The following is a 25,252-nucleotide window of genomic DNA, read 5'->3' as shown; positions in this document are numbered from 1 at the left end:
GTGGTGGTGGTGGCGGTGGTTGTGGCAGTAGTGGAGGCACCAGGCTGCTAAGGGTTCTGCTGTTACTGCCGTGGTTGGTGGTGGTGGTGGTGGTGGTTGTGGCGGTAGTGGAGGCACCAGGCTGCTAAGGGTTCTGCTGTTACTGCCGTGGTTGGTGGTGGTGGTGGTGGTGGTTGTGGCGGTAGTGGAGGCACCAGGCTGCTAAGGGTTCTGCTGTTACTGCCGTGGTTGGTGGTGGTGGTGGTGGTGGTGGTTGTGGCGGTAGTGGAGGCACCAGACTGCTAAGGGTTCTGCTGTTACTGCCGTGGTTGGTGGTGGTGGTGGCAGTGGTTGTGGCGGTAGTGGAGGCACCAGACTGCTAAGGGTTCTGCTGTTACTGCCGTGGTTGGTGGTGGTGGTGGTGGCGGTGGTTGTGGCGGTAGTGGTTAAGTTTTTGTTCTTGTCATTGTTTTCATTTTTCATACTTTAATTTTTTTATTTATATTTGACATAATTTTACATATTTATGTGGTACAGTGTGACGTTTCAATGCATATATACATAGTCTAATGATCAAATGGGAATCACCTTAAATATCTATCATTTCTTTGTGCTAACAATATTCAGAATCTTTGCTTCTAGTTCTCTTAGAAGATATGTTGTTATTTTCTTTCTTCTTTCTTTCTTTCTTTTCTTTCTTTCTGAGATGGAGTCTGGCTCTGTCACCCAGGCTGGAGTGCGTTGGCGTGATATCGGCTCACTGCAACCTCTGCCTGCCAAGTTCAAGCAATTCCCTGCCTCAGCCTCCTGAGTAGCTGGGATTACAGGGGCCTGCCATCATGCCCGGGTAATTGTTGTATTTTTAGTAGAGACAGGGTTTCGCCATCTTGGCCAGGCTTGTCTTGAACTCCTGACCTCATGATCCACCTGCCTCGGCCTCCCAAAGAGCTGGGATTACAGGCATGAGCCACCGCGCCTGCCCACGTTATTTTCTATTGTCACTCTACTGTGTATGTAACAGAACAGCACAACGTATTCTTGTTTAACTGTAAGTTCATACCCATTGATGAACCTTTTCTGGTTTTCTCCTCTCTCTTACCCTATTTTACTCCTTTATGAAATTAACCTTTTCCAATTTCATATATGAGTGAGATGCGACATTTGTCTTTCTGTTCCTTGATATTTCACTTAACATAATGCCTTTCAGGTTCATCCACATTGCCACAAATGACAGGATTTAATTCTGTTTTGTGGCTGAATAGCATTCTATTGTATATATACACCACGTTTTCTTTATGTCTATCTTTAGATGGACATCCAGGGTGATTTCATAACTTGGTTATTATGAACAGTGCTGCAATAAACGATGGTGTGCAGGTGTCTCTTCCACATACTGATTCCATTTCCTTTGGATACACATCAAGTATGGAAGTACTGAGTCATAGGGTAGTTCCAGTTTTAATCTTTTGAGAAATCACCATATTGTTTTCCAAATTGGATGTACTAATTTACATTCTCACAAACAATATACGTAAGTTACCTTTTCTCAGTATCCTGCCAGCATTTGTTATTTATTATTTTTATTTTTTGCTTTGTGATAATAGCCATTCTAACTGGGGTGAGGTGATATCTCATTGCGGTTTTCATTTGCATTTCTCTGATGATTAGCGATGCTGAGCATTTTTTCATACCTGTTGGCTATTTGTATGTCTTTTTTTTTGAGACGGAGTCTCACTTTGTCACCCAGGCTGGAGTGCAGTGGTGCCATCTCAGCTCACTGTAAACTCTGCCTCCTGTGTTCAAGCGATTCTCCTGCCTCAGCCTCTTGAGTAGCTGGGACTACAGGCGTTTTTAGTAGAGATGGGGTTTTACCATGTTGGCCAGGCTGGTCTCGAACTCCTGACCTTAAGTGATCCGCCTGCATCAGCCTCTCAAAGCACTGGGATTACAGGCATGAGCCACTGTGCTCCTGGCCCTGTATGTCTTCTTTTAAGAAATTCTATTCAGGTCTTTTGCTCACAGGATCATTTGCGGGTTTTGCTATTGTTTCTTATATATTATATTTATTGACTCCTTATCAGATGCAGAGCTGGAAAAGACTGTCTCCCATTCTTGCTTCTCTTTACTAATCCTTTCCTCCAGTGTGCTGAAGCTTTCTGGATGTCCTTTTTCATTTCTTCATTGATCCATTTGTCGTTCCTGACCGTGTTAATTTCCACGAATTTGAACAGTTTCCAAAACTTCTCCTGTTATTGACTACTAGTTTTATTGCCTGTGATCAGAAAGACACCTGATAACAATTTCAGTTTTTAAAAATTTGTTCAAACTTGTTTTGTGGCCTAACACATAGTCTGTCCTGGAGAACATTCCATGTTCATCGAGAGGACTCTGTATTCTGCACCTATCGGGTGGAAAGTTCTGTAAATGTCTGTAAGGTACATTCGGTCTAGCGTCCGATTAACGCCAGCGCTTCTTTGATTTTCTGCCTGGATGATCTGTTTGTTGCTGGAAGGAAGGGATTGAAGTCCCCTGCTATTATTGTATTGCAGTCAATCTCTCCCTTTAGGTCTGTTCATATTTGCTTTATATATTTGGGTGCTCCAATGTTGGGTGCACAGGCGTTTGTGATGGTTAAATTTTCTTAGTGTATTGACCCTTTTATCATAATGTAGTGGCCTTCTTGGCCAGTTAAATTATTTTTACTTAAAGCCTAATATTATCTGACATAAAAGTAGCTAGTTTTGCTCTTTTGTGTCCATATTCACAGAACGTCTTTTTTATCGCTCCACTTTTAGTCTGTCTACATTTTTAAAGGGGACTCACTGCCATTTTGTTGCTTGTTTCCTGGTTGTTTTGAAATTCCTCTTTTCCTTTTTCCCTTTCTTACTGTGTTCCTTTATGGTTGAGTGATTTGTCCAGATACTATGTTTTAATCCTTTACTTTTTGTTTTTAGTGTGTCTATCACTGGTTTTTGCTTTGTGATTAGCATGAGGCTTACAGAAAAAGCATCTTATACTTATAAATGATTTTAAACTGATACCAACTTAACTGTGATTGCAAAGAGGAGAACAGAAACAAGCAATGACAACAAAACCTTAAAAACTCTGTATTTTTTTTTTTTTTAAACAGAGTTTCGCTCTTGTTACCCAGGCTGGAGTGCAATGGCGCGATCTCAGCTCACCGCAACCTCCGCCTCCTTGGTTCAGGCAATTCTCCTGCCTCAGCCTCCTGAGTAGCTGGGATTACAGGCACGCGCCACCACGCCCAGCTAATTTTTTGTATTTTTAGTAGAGACGGGGTTTCACCATGTTGACCAGGATGGTCTCGATCTCTTGACCTCATGATTCACCCGCCTCGGCCTCCCAAAGTGCTGGGATTACAGGCTTGAGCCACCACGCCCGGCCAAAACTCTGTATTTTAACTCCATCTTCCTCTCCATATTTTGACGTTAGATGTCTCAATTTATATCTTTTTAAAACTTCCTATCTCTTAACAGTTTTCTGTAGTTGTTATTTTTTATAATTATATCTTTTAGTTTCTCTATGAAAGCTATGGGAGGTTTACACACCACAATCACAGTATTAGATAAACTGGATTTGTCTGTATACTGACTTTTACCAGTTAGTGTCACAGCTTCAGATGCTTTCTTGTTGCAAGTTAATGACCTGTTTATTCAGACTGAGGAACTCAGCATTTCTTGTGAGACAGATCTGATGGTGATAAATTCCCTTAGCTTCTATTTGCATGGGAAGGTCTTTACCTCTCCTTCATGTTTGAAGGAGAGCTTTCACCAGGTACAGTAATCTCACTGGACAGTTATTTTTCCTTCAGCATTTTGAATATGTCACCTCACTGCCTCCTGGCCTGTAGGTCTCCACTGAGAAGTCTGCTGCAAGATGTATTGAAACTACTTTAGGCCAGGTGCGGTGGCTCATATCTGTAATCCCAGCACTTTGGGAGGCCGAGGTGGGCAGATCACAAGGTCAGGAGTTCGAGACCAACCTGGCCAACATGGTGAAACCCTGTCCCTACTAAAAATACAAAAATTAGCCAGGCATGGTGGCGCACACCTGTAATCCCAGCTACTCAGGACGGTGAGGCAGCAGAATCACTTGAACTCTAGAGGTGGAGGTTTCAGTAAGCACAGATAGTGCCACCGCACTCCAGCCTGGGTGACAGAGCAAGACTCCATCTCAGGAAGAAAAGAAAAGAAAGGAAAAAAGGAAGGAAGGAAGAAAGGAAGGAAGGGAAGGAGGGAGGGAGGAAAAGAAGAGGGAGAGGGAGGGAGGGAGGGAGGGCGGAATTACTTTATACGTTATTTGCTCTTCTCTTGCTGCTTCTAGAGCCCCTCTTTGTCCTTCATCTTTAAGAATTTATTATATGTCTTGGGGCAGCTTAACATGGATTGAATCTGTTTAGTGATCTTTGATTTTTCTGTGCCTGGATATTATATCTTTCTCTAGGTTTAGCAAGTTTTCTGTTATTAATATTATTTCTTTGAAGAAGCTTACTTTACTCTTTGTTTTTTAAATTTTTTAATAAAGATGGGGTTTCACCATGTTGGTCAGGCTGGTCTTGAACTCCCGACCTCAGGTGATCCACCCGCCGTGGCCTCCAAAGTGCTTGGATTACAGGCATGAGCCACCACGCCCAGCCTGAAGAAGCTTTCTACTCTTTGCTCCTTCTCAACCCCCTGTTTAAGGCCAAAGAATCTTGGATTTTCTCTTTTGAGGCACTCCTCTAGATCTCTTAAGCATTCTGTGTTCTTTCTTATTATTCTGACCGTATTTTCAAATAGCTTGTTTTCATGCTCATTCTTTCTGCTGCTTGATCAGTTCTACTGAGACCCACTAATGCATCTTCCAGCTCCAGGATTTGTTTGATATTTTTTTCTGTTACTTTAGTATCCTTGTTGAGTTTATCTGATATATTTCTGAATTGTTTCTCTGTTTTCTTGAAGTTCGCTGAGCTTTCTCAAAACAGTTATTCTGAATTCCCTGAGAGGTTACACATCTCCGTCTCTCCAGGTTGGTCACTGGTGCCTTATTTGGTCCATTTGATGAGGTGATATTGACATAAATGTTCTCGATGCTGTTGATGTTCGTCAATACCTGGACGTTGAAGGATAAAGTATTTATTCCAGCCTTTGCAGTCAGGTATTGTTTGTACCTGTCCTTCAGAGGGCCTTCCAGGAATTCAAAGTGGGCTGATCAGTTCCCCAAGGCAGTGGTCACTGCAGCCATTTTTGTACTACAGGGCATCCTAGGCCCAGGTACACTGCAATCCTTACAGATTCCTAGGTCCCCAGCCCTGTTGGACTTGGGGAATATCAGGGATGGTTCTCTGGGTTCCCAGGCAAAGCCCATAGCTTACTTTCCTCTCTTTCCCCCAGGCAAAAGGAATCTCTTTCCAGACTGCACTGCCTGGAGTATGGGGAGGAGTGATACAAGGATTCCCAGAGCTGCTGCAGCTGCTGCTGTCATACCGGCTCACCCCAAGCCCAGGGTCTTCCAGAACTGTGCAGCATCAGGGCAACCCGATACATTGCCAGTGAGAAAGCTGGCCAGAACTTTGGTGGGTTCTTCCTGCTGGAGCAGCTGTGCCCTTGGTCTAAATGCTTCTTTTGTGGGCCTCAGCTTGGAATCAAGTGCTGTAGGGTTCTGTCCAGTGCTGTGCTTTACTATGGCAAAAATAGTACCATGTTTCAATATAAAGTCCCACACTTTCCTCCTTGTCCCCAAGCCATTAGATTCTCTCTCAAAGATGCATTTCCTGCAGTTGGGGGAGGGGTGTCAGAAGCAATGCAAGACTGTCCTTCCTCCCTTCTTCAATGCATCTTTTCCTGTTCCTGCTAAAACCAGGTGCTCTGATCTCTCACCTCATCATGTAGCTGTTGTGAAAGTATTTTCCTGCATGAATAGTTGTTCAATTTGATGTTCCTTCAGGGAGACCATTGCTGGAGAGTTCTATTCTACCATCTTACTCCACCTCCTACCTGTTTTTATTTTTTAAGTGTATCTGGTAAATAATTGTGAAGTGATAGGTTTATTTCAGTCCTGGGGATCAAAAGCATGTAGCTAAAAACTTTTCCCAAAAAATGTTTTTAAAATTTTGTACCAGTGTTTGTGGAATGACATGTTTGATTCAAGATTCTTAGATGTATTTTTAGTTTTGATTCAGTGTTATAGAACACTGTTTTCTGAAACTGATCTGCAGCCCACATATAATGGAATCACCTGTGGTGCTTCTGTTTTAAAAATGCAGATTCTAAGGCCCACACCCACTGAATCTCCTGGGTGGGATCGGAGACCAAGAGGTAGCTCCTATCATCTCTGCAGCTGCTTTTAAGGTACACCAAGTTTACGAACCATTCTTTCATATTTTCAGACCGAAGATTCTTACAAAATGACAAAGAGAGAAGACCTTACACTTTCAAAGTTAGAGTTCAAGCATTAGACTATGCGCTTCTTAAACACAGTATACCTTTCTATTTCCAGTTCTTTATGCTGTCCAGGGATTGGTGCAGAAATGGAAAACAAAGTGGCCAAAGAAAAACTATTTATTTCTTTATACATATTTTGCTTTAATAATCACCAAAAAGACTTTCATTTTCTCTTTCCCACCCAGCCCACCAGTTATATTGGCCTTCAACATATGGCGATAGCAACATATATAAATCTATATCATACATTTATACACACAGACATATTGTGTCAGCACTGCGAAGACACAGACTAGGCTTTCCTATGGCTGGGGGCCTCTCCCATGCCACTTAAAAATGAGCACAGGTTTGCTCTACGCAAGAATTTCAACGGAATTGGTCTGGCCATCAGTCCCCAGTTTCCCTGAGGTAAGAAAGGATGACAAAATGGGACAGCATATTTGAAGTGAGGTCAGTCCAATCTGGATATCATAGAAGAAAAGAAATAGGATGTGCTAGCTTAAGCCTGAGATGGTGTCTGGGATGTCACCACATTCATGATGTGACCTCAGAGGACCCAGTGCTGCAGAGCAGACCAAAGCCCAGCCTGACTCGGCCCAAGAGGATCAGGTGTGGATCTGTGAGAAGCGCTCACCGAGTCCCCGCCAGTGCTGTCCAGCAGGGCACCGCTGCTCAGTATTGTGCTTTTAGAACCTGCCAGAGGAGCTCCAGCATTGGGACCACATGCCTCATTCATCAGAATCAGGGTCCTCTATCCACTGAGGTTTCCATCTCAGGGCAGCTGGTGAGGCGAGAAGTGTGCTGTTGCTAGTTCCCACGCTGCGGGGGCCGCCGAGAAGCAGCATCACAAAACCTTCCATGCAAACTACACATCTTTTGCTTCGTGCTGGGCCAAGTGGGCCTTGGCTAATGGTATCCCATAGCTGTCAGAAAGGCTTTCTGCCTTTCTTCCCGCTCCACCAGGACACACCTCTGACTCCCTCTTCTGGACCCTCCAGTGGACTTGGAGGAATGAGGCCCAGATGCTCCTCAGCAGATAGGCAGCTGCACAAAAGGGGGACAGGCCCACCCTTCCTGCTGTTTTAAGGACCTCTGGTGGCTGCGCTTCTTGCATGGCTCCTGGAAGGCAAGGGTCACAAGGCTGGAGTGCGCGACAGAGCCCTCAGGGATTTCACCTGCAGACAAAGATACAACAAACCAAACCAGCGTATGTTGCCAGGCCCTGCTGACGGCTACCTGCAGCTGGAGTGAGAGCCATGTGGTGACTAAAGCCAGGAGCGTGGTGAGAGCCAGGTAAGAGGATGAGCTAAGAGCATGCGCTGCCGTCTGGAGGACCAGCAGGTGCCCCAGGTTAGGGGAAGCCTCCCCACCTCCCCGTGTGCCAAGATCCCTGCTCTAATTCACTGCACGCTGGGTGGCTGGATCCCACCGCTCCCTCTTCAGGGGCCAGGTGACTCTCCAAATCACTTTGTCTTAGCAGAAGAATGGCCTCTGCCATCTTCCCACAAAAAAGAAGCGCTCCGCATGGAGCATGCATATACAGAAACAGCCTGTTATAGGAAGAAGAGGACATTTTGCAGGGACGTCCTCTGTGAAGTTGATGTCCAGCTGACATAACGAGGACGTGAAGAGGCCAAGTGTACGTGGACCTCAGAGCTCAACTAAGTCCAGGTCCACCCTTCACAGATGAGGGTGCAGCAGACTCACAGAGACTAAGGGACAAGCCAAACCACACACCAGTTAGTGACGAGCCAGGTGTTAGAACCGAGGCCTCAGGTCCTTTCCAGTGATCTATGGGAGGTCGAGGGGAAAGCTTCCAGACTGGAAAAAGCCAGTGGACACCAGAGGAGACTTTGGGGTTACCTTTTCTGGGACAGGAATAAGGCTTTACAGAGGCAATCCTGTCAGTGTTGCCCTAAAGAGGCTCAGGAAAGAATTATCAGAGAAAAACAAAAGGGAATCAGTGAAAAAAAGAGAGCAAGTGAAATCACGGCCCTACTCATTTCCACACCATGGAGACTGACATTCTTTCAGGTTACGATTTAGAAACATTTCCAGGAATATACTCAAATGCGTATGGCAAAACTTTGAAGTCCAAGTTAAAAGCTTAGTTTCCGATTTTTAAACCATTTCATATACCTCACATTTCACTTTAAAGTACTTCCTAGGGAATGATTAACACTTAGTGTTTTAAGTAAATGTACATCATGTCTAGTACATATGTAACATTTTCCCCCTTAAACTCTCTTGTTATTTATTATCAAATTCTCTTTTAGACTGATGAGACCCAACAGATCTCTTTTGTCATGTCACTTAAAGAAAAAGATAGAGCAGATTCAAATGCTGTTCTTAACCCAGTAGTGTGCAGTGAAATCAGTTTATTAGGATGCAAATTGCTTTTATTTTTTCATGAAGAATAGAATGCAACTGGCCTCAAGATCCCTCTACCAAAAGCTCATTCAGAGGCAGACCCCCGAATGTCTGCTGGCTTCAAAAGTCAGCTGAATTGAATTTCTCCAGTCTCCTGCCTTAGCATCAAAGAAGAAAAACTGGAGCAGAAAGGAGAGATGCCCCCAACGTGAGAGTGAACAAAGATGCAGGGCAGGAGCTGACTGTGGGGAGGGTGACAGGTGCTCACTGAGGACCTGCGATCCTTGCAAGTGGACCTAAATCTTCTCCTGGAAGGCCAAAGCAGGCCAAGGACCACCTACAAGACCTGCTAACAGATAGTGATGGGTTGGGGGCAAGCTCCGTGCCTCTGACTGGTGTGATAGTCTCCTTACCTCTAAGTTAGTCCTTGCCTTCTTCAAAACATCGTGTGTTCTGGTTACTGAAACAACAAGAGAGCACCACAGAGTAGAAATCACCCACAGAAATTGCCCCTCCTTGCTTAGCATGAGAATTCTAAAGCATTTCTTTCTGGCCATTAAGCTTGGAGTCTCCTGCTATCCACCCTCATCCTCCCCTCCTTCTGCATCCACAATTGCTTGTGGTACAGGAGGTTTGGGGACATCAAATCAGTCTCTCCAATCGCAACATCTGCAGGCCTCCCTGGTCACTGCTCGTCTGCAGCCCAAGTGGGGCATCGGGAAGACCTCCCGTTTCGTCCCCCATTCCCTCACTCAGGGAACCTACGCTGGCTGACGATGAACTGCTCCATGCTCTCCTTCTGCTGGTTTGCGGTCTTCAGACGCTCAGCCGTGGTCTGCAGGAGCCGCTCCTGTTGGGATATTTTGGTTCTCAGTTCCAGAAGTTCCCTTTCTGTGGATTCTCCCTGGATAAAAGGAATAGATTCTTACTGAACAGGCAGAAGGCCTAAAGCACCCTGTGCTTTGTGGCGCTTTCCAATTCAAAGAAAGATTCCACAGTCTTCTCAAGTCTCCTGGACTGCATTTTGTCCTTCACAGCTGCGAATACCTCCAGCTGGGGAGTTCAGGATGAGGCCATTAGGTAGGACTGTTGAGACTCTGGAAGCCCCCACCCAGACTATCACAGGCCTACACAGCTGTAGCTTAAGAAAAGCTTACTTCAGGCTGGAATAAAACTCCCAATTCTAAAGAAGACCTTGACTTAGTCCTGCTATCAATTCTGTCACTCTCCCTTCCTAAGACAGAGAGTTCAGAAATGTTATGTTGGGAGAGAGATCTGGACTCAGGAAAGTTGGCAAATTTGTAGATATTTGTGTCAACATGAGGATGGCAAAACACCCTCTCCCTGGAATTAGCATAGTTAGATCCTGAAAGGTATTGGTGACATTGATGTGCGGCTCACATCCCTAAGGAGGGCATGCTGAAGCCTGCCTACACAAGGGTCTGCCAGTCGGAGTTAGCCTGAGCTCTGAGCAGACCCTGAGGGGTGGCTGACTTTCCCCAGGCCTGGCCCAGAGATGCCAGCGTAAGTGATTTGCTGGGATGCCAGGCAGTGGCTAAAAAGGCTCAGTCTCATGGGGGCATTCTGTCATCATTTATTTGACCATGGGACCTGAGGGGTGCGAGAGAGAGGTAAAGAAACTGAACATTTATGCATTGCCAGGGTTATGACGTCTCTGCCTCTCCACACCCCGCCCTCATCTTCTTTCATTTTTTCATCCAGGGGCTGGGGGTTGGGGGGATTGGGATATATTCAGAGCTGCAATGAAAGCAGCCACCATGGGTCAGTGATGTCCCTCCAGGGACAGTCCCCTAAGTTCCTGTCTATCCTGGCTCACTTTGTGGCTCCTGATTTTCTGGAAAGCTGTGACACTGAGGAGACAGAACAGTACTGGAGGGCAGGAGAGCTGGGTTTGCACCAAGAAAGGACACCAGCATCTTACCACTTTGCCAGGCAGTACAGGGGTGTGGGCGCTCGGCAGGGCTGCTCTCCAGAACATGGTGAGGAGGGAAAGCGACTCCTCTAGGGCATGGTGCAGGGCACTGGTGCTGCTCCGAAGCTCATGAATGCCTTTGCTGCCCAGCACCTGGGGAAAGGTAACCCCACAGGAGCGATTATTTTTTTCCCCTGCACGGGCTCAAGCTTCCTTCGTGAGTGAGGCACAGAACACAGGCCTGCCTGAACCTGTGAGGCCCTTGCACAACCATTTGCAGCTCTCAGAACTAAGATGCTGCCCCTTTACCAGGTATACGCTCCTCCACCTGCACAACCCACAAGTCTTTCAAAACTCATCCCCCTTGCTATGCCCTCTATGAGCCTGTTACCTTCCCTGCCTGAGATAAATGACCACATGTGCACTGGCGCCCTCACACACAGAGGCTTCTCACACTGCCTGCAGCACCCTACTGTGCTCATCTACTTGGGTGTGTGTCTTGCCCTCTCGTGTGTCGGCTCCGGGGAGGCTGGGCTGTCCCTGCAGATTCATGGGTCTCCAGCGGCTCAGAGAGCACAGCCACTGGGCCCGGTCTCTCTCACTGGCAAGGTGCTCTGAGAAGCTTTGCTGCTTGCCTCCCCCTACACAATCTGCACAGGGAAATGCCATGGCTGCCAGGACTTCTCAACCCTTCCATGTGTGGGGTCCACACATCTGCAAATCCTTCCATTTCTGTCCAACCCACTGAGTCTACTCTGCCCACAGATGGTCATGTGCCTGTGTGGCTGTAGTTACCAGGTAGTGAATAAGTTACCAAAGGCTGCTCGGCAATGCCATGTGTGCCTGTGGGGCCGAGGGGAAATACCCAGCCAGCTACATCTGGAACACAGCAGAACTCACAGTGAAAATGGGAGAGAAAGAAGAAAGGGCCTGGCTGCTACACAGGGAAGAAAAAGCCTCAGCTGCTGAGAGATGCAAAGCATGAAAAAGCCCAAAAATGGTGGGAGAGGAGTTAAAGTCAAAGGAAGAAAGGACACAAGGAAAGAGGGCGCCTAAAGCCACAGGTGTGCTTACCTCCGGGCCTAAAGCTACAGGTGTGGTCACCTCCGGGCCTAAAGCTACAGGTGTGGTCACCTCTGGGCCTAAAGCTACAGGTGTGGTCACCTCCGGGCCTAAAACTACAGGTGTGGTCACCTCCGGGCCTAAAGCTACAGGTGTGGTCACCTCTGGGCCTAAAGCTACAGGTGTGGTCGCCTCTGGGCCTAAAGCTACAGGTGTGGTCGCCTCTGCACCTAAAGCTACAGGTGTGGTCACCTCCGCGCCTAAAGCTACGGGTGTGGTCACCTCTGGGCCTAAAGCTATGGTGTGGTCACCTCCGGGCCTAAAGCTACGGGTGTGGTCACCTCTGGGCCTAAAGCTACAGGTGTGGTCACCTCTGGGCCTAAAGCTACAGGTGTGGTCACCTCCGGGCCTAAAGCTATGGGTGTGGTCACCTCTGGGCCTAAAGCTACAGGTGTGGTCCCCTCTGCGCCTAAAGCTACAGGTGTGGTCACCTCTGCGCCTAAAGCTACAGGTGTGGTCGCCTCTGCGCCTAAAGCTACAGGTGTGGTCACCTCCGGGCCTAAAGCTACAGGTGTGGTTACCTCTGGGCCTAAAGCTACAGGTGTGCTTACCTCTGGGCCTTTAGCTTCAAGGCCAGGGAAGCTGCATGCTGATCTCACAAGAGACGCTATCTTTTTGAGCAGCAGCTTGCCCTCCACAATCTGCTGTTTCAGGGCAGTGTAGTCATCAATGTGGCCAATGACATGGCGGCCATGCTTATTGGCAAAGGAACCATCAGTAGCATCACCCTCCAGCTTGGGAGGGGTCCTCATCACTGGAGAAGTATTCAAACTCAAGCCTGAAAAGGAAAATGACAATGAAACAGAATCTTCTGTTATTCGTAATGATATTCTCAGTTTGCTCCAACCCAAAAGAGTAAAGAAGAGGCTGGGAACAAGGAAGGAACCCTTGGAATGCACAAGGCTGGGGCAAAGTCCACGGAGATCTTCTGGGTTTTATATTTTTATAATCTTTCTTAGAGCATCTCTTAATGATAAATTTGCCAGGAGACAATTTTTTCCTCATTGGCAAATCAAATGGGACACATTTTATTAATAATAAATAATAATCTCTGAGTAGAGAAGACACAGACAAGGAAATCGAGCTGGTTACAGAGAACATGTTCAATCGTGGAGAGATCACGGTGAAATGAAGCAAAAACAGAGCAGAAGGAAAACTGCACGAGGGTGCACAGCAGCAAGAAAGGGGCCACAGAAGGTGCAATGAGTAGGGCTAAAGGGCTTGGGGCACGCAGAGAAAACCCTCTAAACACAGATAATATGTATATAGACAACAAAGGGGTGTTGGCATTAACCACTTTCCATCATCAGTCCCAGGGCCCTTTAATTACCATATTTACCATTTGTTCTGTTGACTGTGGCCATTTCTGAGCCAGGAGTAGAGGAAACAGAGCTGGGGAAGACCAGAGTTGGGGAATTCATACCAACATCCCGGACTGGAGGGGAAGCAGCTGGATCTAGGGGGAAAGGCAACCACAGTTTCCAGCAGCCCTGGAACAGGCTGCACGGGAAGCACACGCACACCTGGCCATCCCCACCTGAGGACTCTCTTCTCACAGAATTCTCGTCCATACCCCACAATCAAAAGCAAAAGCTGATGCGTCACTGAGTTCCGAATGTTTCAATTCTTCAGAGCTAAAAGATATTCCTTTAATTGACGGGTGCTCCATAAAAAAAGTAATTTCTACCTTGAAAAATTATTAGGTGTATTTTTTTTTTTCTGAGAAGGAGTTTCACTGTTGTTACCCAGGCTGGAGTGCAATAGCATGATCTCGGCTCACTGCAACCTCTGCCTCCTGGGTTCAAGCAATTCTCCTGCCTCAGCCTCCTGAGGAGCTGGGACTACAGGCGCGCACCACCATGCCCAGCTAATTTTTGTATTTTTAGTAGAGACGGGGTTTCACCTTGTTGACCAGGATGGTCTTGCTCGGTCTCTTGACCTCGTGATCCACCCGCCTCGGCCTCCCAAAGTACTGGGATTATAGGCATGAGCCACTGTGGCCGGCCTAGGTGTATTTTTATAAACCAAGTCTTGAGTATAATTTGTGTGTGGTATCTAATACAATGTCCTGTAACTAAACATAATATGTATAAATATATATATAGCACATATTAAAATGCAGAATCAAGGAATGAATGGATTCATGGGGGACTAAACATTCCAGTCATCATTCTGATGAGTTAATACTGAAAAAAGTTTACTTGTATGAGAATGGAGACAGAAGGCTTGGTGGGTTAATGTTGCCTTGTGGAGACTGAAAAGCCACCCTAAGGTGGGGGAATTGGAAAATATCACAAAGAAGGTAGAAAAGGTCCTTCTCGGGCAAGTGCGGCCCCGTGTCTGCTTTCCGGCTCAGGCCTCGGGGGTGCTGGAGGAAGAGGGGCAAAGACTGCGCCAGTGGGGCTGAGTCTTGGCTGCTGTTTGGGAAGCCAGGGAGAGGGGCAGGCCTGGTTAGAAGGAAGAGTTGGAGACACAACTGAACACCACAACCATCAGGGCAGCCCAGAGGAGGGCAAGGCCTCCACCTAATGTAAGCTGAGCAGTTCCTGGGGGCCAGGCGGTATGCCTGGCAGCCCACGTGAGTTCTTTTATTGAATTGCCAAAACAGTGTAGTCATGTTATTGTCACCTTCAATTGACAAATAAGGTTACTGTCAGATAAATGAGCATCTACAAGAACCAGAGAAAAATAAAGATGAACATGACCCAGAAATAGCTAGCAGGAGAGTTTGAAAGCTCAGCTTTAGAGATACTGAACAGAAGTGGTTCCTGACTGGAATGAAATTGAAGGTATGGCACGAAGGTGAGTGGAGATGGTGTACCAAATGGTGTTTCAAAAGGAAAAACCGACAGAGGAAGTAGAAATGGAAGGAGTTAAGAGAGTAGGGGACACCACTGACATTTAAATTAATACCAGGAGCAGTGAGATTGAGGGGGGATATTGAGAAGAGAACGGGGACCTGGTCAAGCACATCTATCTGAAAGGCAGGCAAGGGGTGGGGTGGAGGACATGAGTGATGGCCACCTGAAATAAATCAGCCGCCATCCAGGACTTCCCCAGAGCCCTGTTTCCTTAGGGGAAGGAGTATTTGCCACACACTGAGGTCCCCACCTATGAAGGAAACGGGGACTAGAGAATCCGGGAAGGTCAGCAATACCGAGACAGGGCACGGTGAGCTGGAAGGAACACAGACTAGAAAGCACCACAAATGGTTGGAATCCTGGCTTTGTCTGTAACCTCTGTCAACCCTCGTTTTTCTGTTAATATCTCAGGACTGAAGTTTTCTCATGAAATACAGAGATAACAAAACCTTACTTCAGGTGAAATCATATATGTGCAAACACTTGGTTAATACTGAAGCACTATGCGAATCCAAGGAAAAGATGTGAACATATACAGCTGCTAATTATTGAGCAATTCTTAGTGTGCCAAGCACTTGTCAATGATCTCATCTAATGCTCAAAGCCCTATAAGATATATATCATTATTATCCCCATCTTAAATATGAAGAAACTAAGGCGCAAACCTCTGTGACTTTAAACGCCTTGCCCAAAGCAAACAACCCGTAAGGGTAAACTCGGAATCTGGAGCCTGGTCTGACGCACATACCACGCTTCTGCTCAGGCTGCTAGAAGAGAGCATCTCCGATTCCAACCTGACCCTCAGGAGCATGGATGAGGCAGATTGCACCTTCCAACACAGACACCCTGGTGGTCTCCCCACCGGCTTTCTAAGTTCCTTTTCCTTCCTACCTTGGAGCAGCTGCTTGTTTCCAGGGTCAGCGCTGGCTGGGAAGTTCTGGTTAATGGAGGAGGGGCTGACGCTGGCTTTGCCGGCACCGCTATCCAGCTGCTGTTGCAGCTGCAGCCGCAGACAATTGTTCCCCTGAATGCTCTGCTCCAGCTGCCCTCTCAGAGCTCGTACCTCTGCCACTAGGTGGCTCAGGTCACTGCTCAGTGGGATTTGGTGACAAGCATCCAGGCTGAAAGCTAAAAGAAGAGAGGAGTCTGGTAACATTGGCCCAAGTATTTCCAAGCACTTGTCATGACCCTCCTCTGTGGCATTCTTTTCTGCCAAGGACCCCAATTTAATATGAGTCTTGTGCAACCCATCTATAACACAGATGTTGCCATTTCTGTGTGTGGCCTGGGGACACTGAGATGGCACACATCCAGTCTGAAATTTCCCTGGGGTTTAAATTATCCACATGCACCTATAGAGTATTTAATTGGCAGAGGAGAATGAGTCTATATTTCATCTCCATGGTAACCTTAGCCCTGTAGGCTAAAGTATAGGATCCTCCAAGGCAGGTTAGCACTGAGCTAGAGAAGGGTAGGGGATGAGGGAGAAAGAGATTAGACAGTCTTCACTCTCAAAAATAAAAGAGAAGGAGGAGGCCTTTTGGTAGCATGCGAGAATGTGAGTTGGGTATCTTAGATCAGGGATTATAACTAAGTGAGTTTTTCAACTTCTTTCTCTCTCTCTGTCTCTGTCTCTCTCTATATATATTTATATATATGTGTATGTGTGTATATATATATGTGTACATAGTTATACACCTACATATAGTGTGTATATATGTTGCATGTGTATATATATATACACTATGTATGTCCATATATTTGTACATATATACATACACACATAGGTACATATATAAATCTACACATATATACACACACACACACATACATATAAATATATTTACATATATATATTTACCTCCCTTCACCACACGTAGTCTATTTCTTTGTACTGGGGAATAAGAGACCTAAGAAATATTCTACAAGGCCACAGTCCCTTACCTGAAAACCTTAAGGCCAAATGTATTTTGAAAGGTGAAATTTGTTTTAGTTTTCACAAGGCAGCAGGGTGCATGTATCGTATACAACATGTACCCTGTTGCCTGTGAGCTACAGTCCTTAATCAAACATATAACTATTTCTGCAGTGAGCTATGTGAATATTCTAAGTAGATAAATAAAGACTTATGAATATCCTCTTGTCAGTTCATCTAGATTTTGCTGTTAAATGAGTATTTGAAAAATTTAATTTGGAGATCTTATAGGATTTTGAAATTACAGGTACGAGATTATGCAGCTTTGGTGATTGTAGCTTTGAAGTGAACCCTGAAAGACATGAAAGGGAAGGCAGCTCAGGATAGAGTAGTTTCGGAGACTTTGGTGTATAATCTCCTCTTGAATTTTGCCCACAGTTCTACAATGTTCCTCTCTCTCTTTCTCAATACAAGTTCTCACTAAATTCTGCTTACTTTGTAATTTAATCTATCTTTACCCTTTCATCTTCCCATAGCACCTTATATTCGACTCTCATCTCTTAATGTGCCAGAATGTCACTAGACCCATCCAACAGGTTTCCCAGATTCTAATGTCTCCCAACTCCAAGGACATTCCCCAAGACTTGGCATCTTAAAGTTCTGTTTTCATCAGGTGGTTATTTTCTTTGAAAAAGAACAGACTTAGTTTCATTGGCTACTATACAGAATGCAAACTTTCATCCTGACCTGTGGACTTTCAAGATTTGGTGACTCTGCTGCCCCATCCTGACTTCTCAGTCTCCCCACCACCAAGCTTCTCTTGTGGGCAGGCTGGTCCCACTGACCCAACACTCACCATGACTTTGTACTTAAGCTATTCTCCCAGCCTGGTGAGAGCTGCCTGCCCCCTGTATTTCCTCAAATTCCCATTCACCTTCTCTTTAGACAATTAGGAAACTAAGGATTTATGATAATTCAAATCTAAATTCCACTACCCTTTACCCTTTGTTTAACCCTCTGGAGGGACATAAAAACGCATCAGTTCTTCCTCACCTGACAGTTCTTCAAATATCTGAAGTCAGTTCTCATGTCCTCAAGACCTTTTGAAAGCCTAAACTTCTTTAGCTTCTCTGACCAGTTCGACATTTCCGGTCTATGCCATCATGTGCCCTGTCTTCATTATGCTCCCTAGTGTGTCAATGCCCTTTCAAAAGATGCTGCCCCTTCATCTAACAATATTTTAGACACGGTCTCCCCAGGCAGACATCACACTTACACTACTGTAGTGTCCGGTTCAGCCGGCATTTGTAGCAACCTTTGACCTACGTCTTACTTGTGTGAACATGTTTCTAGCAAACCCCACACTCTCAAGTCCATGAACGGCCGCCTACCCTGTATTTCTACCCTTGTCCTACATTTCTACCACTGGTATTTTTAATCAAGCTCAGGATTTTCCTTTTGACCTTTGCTAAGTTTCATGACGTTGATGTCAGCCCTCTGTTCCAGCGTGCTGTGACTTATTAACGTTATATTTTGAGTACCCTTTTCCATTTAAAGAAAAATGAAGAAATATATCAAAATTCTCAAATGTTAGATTATTTCAGCAGGCCGCAAAGTCTTCAATAAATGTCCTTAACATTTAAATACAAGATTGAAATTTAGGTCCTATTTAGCGGTATTTCTATAAGTTTGTGTGTGTGTGTGTGTGTGTGTGTATGTGTGTGTGTGTGTGTGTCTTAATTTTCTCCTGTGGGTAGGCTGGTTCCCACCAACCCAACACTCACCCTGACTTTGTACTTAAGCTATTCTCCCAGCCGGGAGCTTTATTTCTTCAAATTCCACTTCACCTTCTCTTTAGAAAATCAGGAAACGAAATCAGGATTTATGAATGTTAAATAAAAGGGCAATAAGTTGAGAGCCAGATGCTACTAGGGAAAGGGTCAGGGTGGGAGCAGACTGCCTGCTACACTGGGCTGAATGGGTTGTCAGTACGTATTACTGACAGTATTCATGGCCTCTCCATGTGATGATATCATTAAGACAATTTTATGATCTAGATATTGATTAACTAGTGTCTGGCCATCGAAGTGGGTGAGGTTTACTCTTGTGGCCCATTGTTAGGAATGACCAGGCTGGATCTCGCTCATGCCACCAACATCTCACGTTGGGCTTTGTATATGAGAGTTCCTAATGGGAGCCCAGGCTCCGGTAGGGATTTCTGAGACAGAACTCTGTAGCTTCCCATGATCTCCGCCGCTCCCAAAGAAAAGGCCTCACTAGCATCCTACACAAGCGCAAAAAGCTCCTGGGTTGAGAGGAGAAGAACACATACCTTTCAGCCCCTTCTTGGAATTGCCGTAAAGCGCCTCGTAGATTTGTAGCTCTGCCTGGAGGGACTCGAAGAGCTGCTGTTTCTCTTCACACTGTTGCTGCAGGAGGACCAGCTTGTGCTGCAGTCTGCCCAGGGAGAGGCAAGGCCCACTGAGATGGCAGGGCCCCTCAGCCACAGCGGGGCCATCAGCTGAGAGCCAGACGTCAACTCAGTGGGTCATAAAGGGTTAGGTTAGCGTTATATTGGAGCCCCAGATGTCAACTCAGCGGGTCATGAAGACCATCATTTTTATTTTGCAGATGTGGAAATGAAGGCTGAGGGAGGTAAAGTAACTGGGCTTGAAATTACAGCATTAGCTACGTTAGCTTAGAGCAGAAGAGACACACCAGCACAGTCTCCTAATTGCTCCTACAGTGCTCCTTGCATTCTGACAAGCAGTTACAGGGCTTATGCTGGGACCAAGCATCACAGCCAGTACAGAAGCTTCTAGGTGATGCTGAGACAAATGTCCCATATCTAATTGGAAGCATGGAAACCCTTCTTTTCCATGTCTATGATATACTGAAGACGTATATAACAGTGTTTTACTCTCTCAACTAGACAGTGAAAAGGCATTCCCAGAAAAGTCCTTTCTTCTGCTCAAAGTGGCCCCTCCCCCTACACACAAATCAGGAATAGCAGAGGGAACACTGAGGTTTCCAAAAGAGGGCACCGATTGTCTTGCCAATATCCTTTCTTCTAATGTAAGAATGAAGAATGTTACCTTCTCTGTCAATGGGTCTCCTCTTACCTGGAGTGGTTTTCCTGGAGGGAAACACGTTCCTCCCTGAAATGCAAGATCTCTTGCTGCTTCTCCCTCAAGTCTTCCAAAAGCTGCTGCCTATCCACCTTCTGGTGCTGCAGCTCCTTTTCCAGCTCTTGAAGATGGGATCGAGAGGACAGCAGAGCCTCCCTCAGGCTTTCCATTTCCCGGGAGTGCTCTGGTGAGAGGAACACAGGAGGGTTTGTTATCATGGGGCCGGAGCTCGGCAGGAAGATGACCCCAAGCACATCGCCCTGACAGACAGAGCTAAGGAGCAGGGAAAAAAGGCCCTGTGTTGGTGGAGAAGAGCATGCTGGCTCAACATCCCACACAGCCTGGGGAATGGTGCATCTCCCTCTGCAAAACCCTTCATTCCACTGATGTTATCTGGCCAAGCCTGCTCCTAGAGAAATTCCAGTTTCTAATGCGCACCATGTTCCAGGTCCTCACATACCATCTGCTCAATAATCCATTCTGGAATTTTGACAAAGATCAACATCAAGATTTCCTTTTGGAATATATCATTGTCAGTATTTTGAAAACTGGGATATTTGTTCTTTTTTGAACTTGCAGTACTTCCCTGCTCTTCACAAGTCGTCAGAGATTACTGAAGGGACTCTGAAAGTACAGCTGCCGGCTCAGCAGGTTCTCTGGGGAAAGAGTCACCTGACCCTGGTAAATGACACTCATTTAAAGCCCTTACTGGCTTTCCACCTGTTAGGTCTGTTCTCTTCTCTCCGAGTCTGCAAGGGTAGCTTAGTAGTTCTGCCCTGTTTCTTATCTGTTACCTGTCATCATCATCCCCCAGCAGTGACTGTTCCTCTCAAATCTTTTGCTCTGAGGTGGCTAACTTAGAAATATTTCCTGGTGGCTTTTTCCTTTTCCAAAAACATTCCTTCACTCTGGGCTTAATCCTTTTGGATACTACTCTCAGTCTTTTTATGGCTGTTTACTAAGTATTTTTGAATAAAAATGGTTTCTTATTGATGATACATTGATCTGATCAAGCAGGCAACACCAAGGTCAGCTGCCTTCCAGCCACAGGGGAAATGATGCCCACCTGTGAGTGCCCCCTGGTTAGGGCTGGGAGAGTGCTGAGTGGCATTTGCTGGTGACTCTGCATGGAGTCGTAGGAGTACTGACTGGAGAGAAGCCGTGAGTGTATGAGTGAGGAGTGTGGTGAGGAGGCAGAGGGACAGCAGAGCAGGGCCAGGGGCGACCCACGCTTCTGCAGTCAAGTCTGCAGAAGCTTGAGAGGGAAGATAGGCATTCGCCATTCGCACTCCCTCCTTTATTGGTTCCAAATCAGTTGTGAGTGAAGGGAGGTAGAACAGGTACCGGAGTGGTATCCAGTCTGATAGCTCGTGACTCTGGACACATGTAGGTGGGCTTGCTCAGAAATGATGGATTTCCTCGAGCTCCTCACTCTCAGGGCCTAGGAGTCTGAGAGGCCCATAGTTGGGAGGTCTCAGAAAGCAGCCTTCCCTAGACTGAGAACAGCTGTACGTTTTGTTGCGTGGATCTGAGTAGCTCTGTCATCTCCACCTTCTGTTTGCTTCTCCAGTTGGTGAATGGCGTGGCCAGGGAAGAAAGGAACTTCAGAGTGACCACAGTTTGTGGTTTCTGACCACGTACCTCTGGAAACATGACTCAGTTGAGCCTGCAGTGTTCGGTTTTCTTCCCTGAGGACTCTGTTCTCAGTGCAGAGCTGAGGTATGGACTCCAGGCCCTGACTGTAGACGTTAGAGGTGGATCCTGTCCCAGAAAACACACATTTGGGTAACAGAAGCTTCCAAAAGTTTCCCACTCTTTATCTCTCAAAGATACTGCCCCGACCCAGCAGAGAACCACAGGGACTCCAGGCCTGGCCCTGAATGAAGTGTGGGGGGCTGGGTGCATGTTTTCTGTGTGCCTCTTCTCAGTGGATTCTGTGCGTGCATTATCACATGCCATAACCGCACTGGTGCAGGAGGCTCATTCTCCCGAAACAGCTGCTGCTCTGCTGTAGGCAGGACAACACCATATGGAAAGGCTGGCCTCCATGTGACAGCAGCTTGGAGGGAGAGTGTAAGGAGAAAGACCACCTTGGCAAAGTGGCAGGGGTGGAGCTGGGGGGACCCTTGCAGACCTGGCTCTACCACTTATCAATCACGCACCAAGGGCACAGACACCAGCAGGCAGCACAGAAGCAGATTAAGTATGGGGTGAGAAGTCAGGTGACTCTGAGGACCAAACCTAGTTCTGCCTCAAAGAGAGTTACTCTCTAGACTCAGATGTATTCAGGAAGCAGGGATAACAGTGTTTGCCCACCACCTTTGCTGGACTGTTTGTAAGGAGCAAGTGAAGTAAAGAATATCTGTGAAGCTCTGCCTGAGGGTCGTCCCTTCAGAAGCTCCCTGAGTACAGCCAGAAGCAGGTCTGGGCCCCTCCTACCACTTCCACGGGCAGTAGAGCTCAGCCGGTGTTCCAGTTGCTCCCGTAGGCGGTCATTGATGCAGATGGACTCCTCCAGGCGCTGGCGCAGGTTCCGGATTTCACCGAGATGCTCTTCCAGCATGTCAGCCCCTGCAGCCAGACCACCAGGACATGGAGAGAGGTGGGAGGTGGAGAATCCTGGTTACTGATGGGGGTGGGCCCAGCCAGGGGCTGAGCAAGATCCGTAAATATCGCCGGCCTTCTGCCCACTGTGTTTCTCGCATGGACGCCCAGGAGAATGGTAGTTTTGTTTAAAGAGTAAATGTACTTTCAAACACAGGACAGCCACCTGCTAAGAAAACTCCATGGGCCTCCTCCCACTCGGGGGTCTTGTGAGAGTTCGACATTTTCAGAAAAAGAACTGAGGGCCCTGGACAGGGCCTGCCTCGCATCCGGAAAGGTATGGCCACCTCCTGGGTGTGACTCTGAGGGTGACAGGTAAGACCTCACTCTACTTTTCTTCTCACTGACACATGACTGAACATTCTTTAGCAAGGGACAAAGCCCTTTCTTCCACCCTTAGAGAGAAGGCCTAAAGTAAAAGTATGTGACCTTAAACTCACCCTGTGTGGTTAATGACTGACACTGAATGCCTCCCTGAAGTCACTTTTAATATGGAAGATGAAAGAATAGCCTGGAAGGACCTAGGGATCTGAAGGCAGATTAGAGAGGGGATGGCACCCCCAACCCCCCAAAAAAGGAAAAAGATGCGGAGAAGTCAGAGGGATGCTTACAATGGACATAACAGCACCATTCTGCTCTGGGCTTAGTCCTTTTCTGAAAATTATGATTGTCTTACTGTCAGAAGTGAGCTGCATCCCAGCATTTAAGAGCTTAGCTATACCTCTCCACTTGCTGTGACTGAGTTTTGTGCACAGGATATATGTGCAGGGTGGGGGAGCTGCACCCCTTCCTGCAACAACTCCTGACTGATGGAAGAAAGTTCCGTCTATGCCTGGCATGCTGGAGGGGTCTAAGAGACTGGGCTAGAAAGAGGCCAGGCTGCAGAGAGACAGAAGGACGCGAAATGCGAGAGCACAAGAGGAGGGTCCCTGACTCCCATGTCCCTACAGAGCACTGAGGACCTGGGCAGGAGAAGGAAGAAATGTACTTAGAAAGGATTGAGCCCTGATACAGTGCTTTCATGTTATACCCAGCCTGTGAGCAAGGGACTGGAGGAGGAACGAAAAAGTCCTATCTGGGTAGAAGAGTAGACTCTGAATGAGACTTCTTTTCAAAGGCTGCCATCTCAGCTTTGTGCTTTACCTGAGGGTTTGGAGTTAAGCTGGTACACAGAGGAGCCTGAGGATAGGTCCCCCGATACACTCCCTTTCTGAGGCCTCATCACGTCCCACTGGCCACTGCTGCCCAGGTACCCAGGCTCCAGGATTCTTCCCAGTTCTATGGTGCCCCTTGGAGGAGAGTGAGGCTGGGCAGAGTTGAGGTAGTGGGAAGAGCCGCCTCTGCTGACACCTGGGCAGAAAGAAACATCAGTAAGACACGAACAGAAGAGAAGGAAGAGCAAGGACATGTGTGATTGCTAAAATAGAGTCTAACCCATAAAACGGGTTATGTGGAATGTTAGATACCCCAGTTCGCTGTGGTGTACCGATCAGACAAAGGTTCATACGCTACAAGTTGTAACACTCAATCTTTGTATTTCCTAGCAGGAGACACAAGAGATAGAGGATGAAGTACCTTAAAGTCATCAGTATACACAATGGAAAAGTTCAGTGGCCCTGCTCCTGGGTCCTACAATAATTCCTCATGACAGACTCCAAGGAAAGTTCCACAAGTAGGACTCACTCCCACAGTGAGAAGTCATGAGTGCAGTGGCATACAGGATTGGGCTTACCTGTGAATGCAAACATTTGTTTGTCTACATGGACTTGCCTTTTCCTGAAACTAACCAGCCAGTATGTCCATTCCACCATGGAGTTTTTCAGAAGAAAAAGGGGACATGAAATTGAGCTGGATGTGGTGGCCCGAGTTCCTCCAGACTGAAGAACTCTTTGTTGAGTCTGGGGAATGGTCTATGTAAGGCAAGTATTTATTTGGATCCCATCCAGCATAACTCAAGAAGCTGCGAAATTCTTTTTCTTTCTTTCTTTCTTTCCTTTTTTTTTTTTTTTTTTGTTAAGACAGAGCCTCGCACTGCCACCCAGGCTGTAGTGCACTGGTGTGATCTTGGCTCACTGCAATCTCTGCCTCCTGGGTTCAAGCAGTTCTCCCGCCTCAGCCTCTGGAGTAGCTGGCATCACTCCTTTCTAAAGAATCATTGAACACCGCTCCACAGAGCAGGCAGGGCCTGTCATTTCAGAGGCTGACGCTTTCACAGACCTTTGAAATCACAGGCCTTTCACTTGAGTCCCATCGTCTCCACTCCTCTGTAAAAAGAAGCCTGGCATGGGGGAGATGGGGGAAGAGGTGGGCACAGACACTGTTTAGGAGGAAACTCAGAATCTGCTTTCTTTCAGGGATTATGAACTTGGGCAGCAGAATAGAGAGGCAGCTCCTCCTAAGTGAGGTCCTCCTTTCTTCCAAGCAGGCCAAACTCCTGGGAGGGTTCGTGTAACTGCCGCTTGCCAGTTTTTATCCCCACTTGTAACTGCTTCTCACACTTGGCTACATACTGGAATCACCTGAGAATACGGAAAAATATACTGATTCCTGGATTTCAGAGATTTTGCCTTAATCCGTCTTGAAAATTTGATGTTTTAAATTCATTATAGGTGATTCTAACAGGCAGAAGTTTGAAAGGTCTTGTCATGAGTCTCTTCCTCAATTTGTGAAATACTAGATATTCATTAGAATCAGTTAGTTGAGGAAGAGGAGAAAAAATTTTAAGCACCTAAATTTTAGAAGGGATGCAACAATACATGATTTCCTACTTCTTTCAAACTGCCTTCAACCTCATCCCCACACAATGCAAAAGGGGAGACCGGTGGTTGTGGACAGCTCGCTTTTCAAGGCATGTGAGGTTGTAAGCCTGTCAGTAACAAGGATCGGTTTCCACATGT

General features: G+C 46.6%; 1 protein-coding gene across 1 annotated transcript in view; it reads right to left on the bottom strand.

Annotated features, from left to right (window-relative positions):
- Window positions 1-6,521: 6,521 nt before the first annotated feature.
- LOC100395293 (myomegalin) overlaps window positions 6,522-25,252 on the bottom strand; it is a 201,819-nt gene continuing 183,088 nt past the window's right edge. Inside the window, 14 exon segments of the mRNA XM_078332881.1 lie at window positions 6,522-7,326; window positions 7,329-7,541; window positions 8,286-8,337; window positions 9,206-9,252; window positions 9,558-9,696; window positions 10,735-10,878; window positions 12,399-12,625; window positions 13,178-13,303; window positions 15,600-15,836; window positions 18,956-19,080; window positions 19,746-19,935; window positions 21,393-21,512; window positions 22,191-22,322; window positions 23,499-23,705. Of these exon segments, the coding sequence (XP_078189007.1) occupies window positions 7,151-7,326; window positions 7,329-7,541; window positions 8,286-8,337; window positions 9,206-9,252; window positions 9,558-9,696; window positions 10,735-10,878; window positions 12,399-12,625; window positions 13,178-13,303; window positions 15,600-15,836; window positions 18,956-19,080; window positions 19,746-19,935; window positions 21,393-21,512; window positions 22,191-22,322; window positions 23,499-23,705 (2,135 nt within the window). The 3' untranslated portion in view covers window positions 6,522-7,150.

Source organism: Callithrix jacchus, chromosome 7, assembly GCF_049354715.1.
Source record: "Callithrix jacchus isolate 240 chromosome 7, calJac240_pri, whole genome shotgun sequence".
In the NCBI taxonomy this organism is placed as follows: Eukaryota; Metazoa; Chordata; class Mammalia; order Primates; family Cebidae; genus Callithrix; species Callithrix jacchus.
Note: the sequence above shows the minus strand (reverse complement) of the source record. Positions and strands in the feature narration are given on the sequence as shown.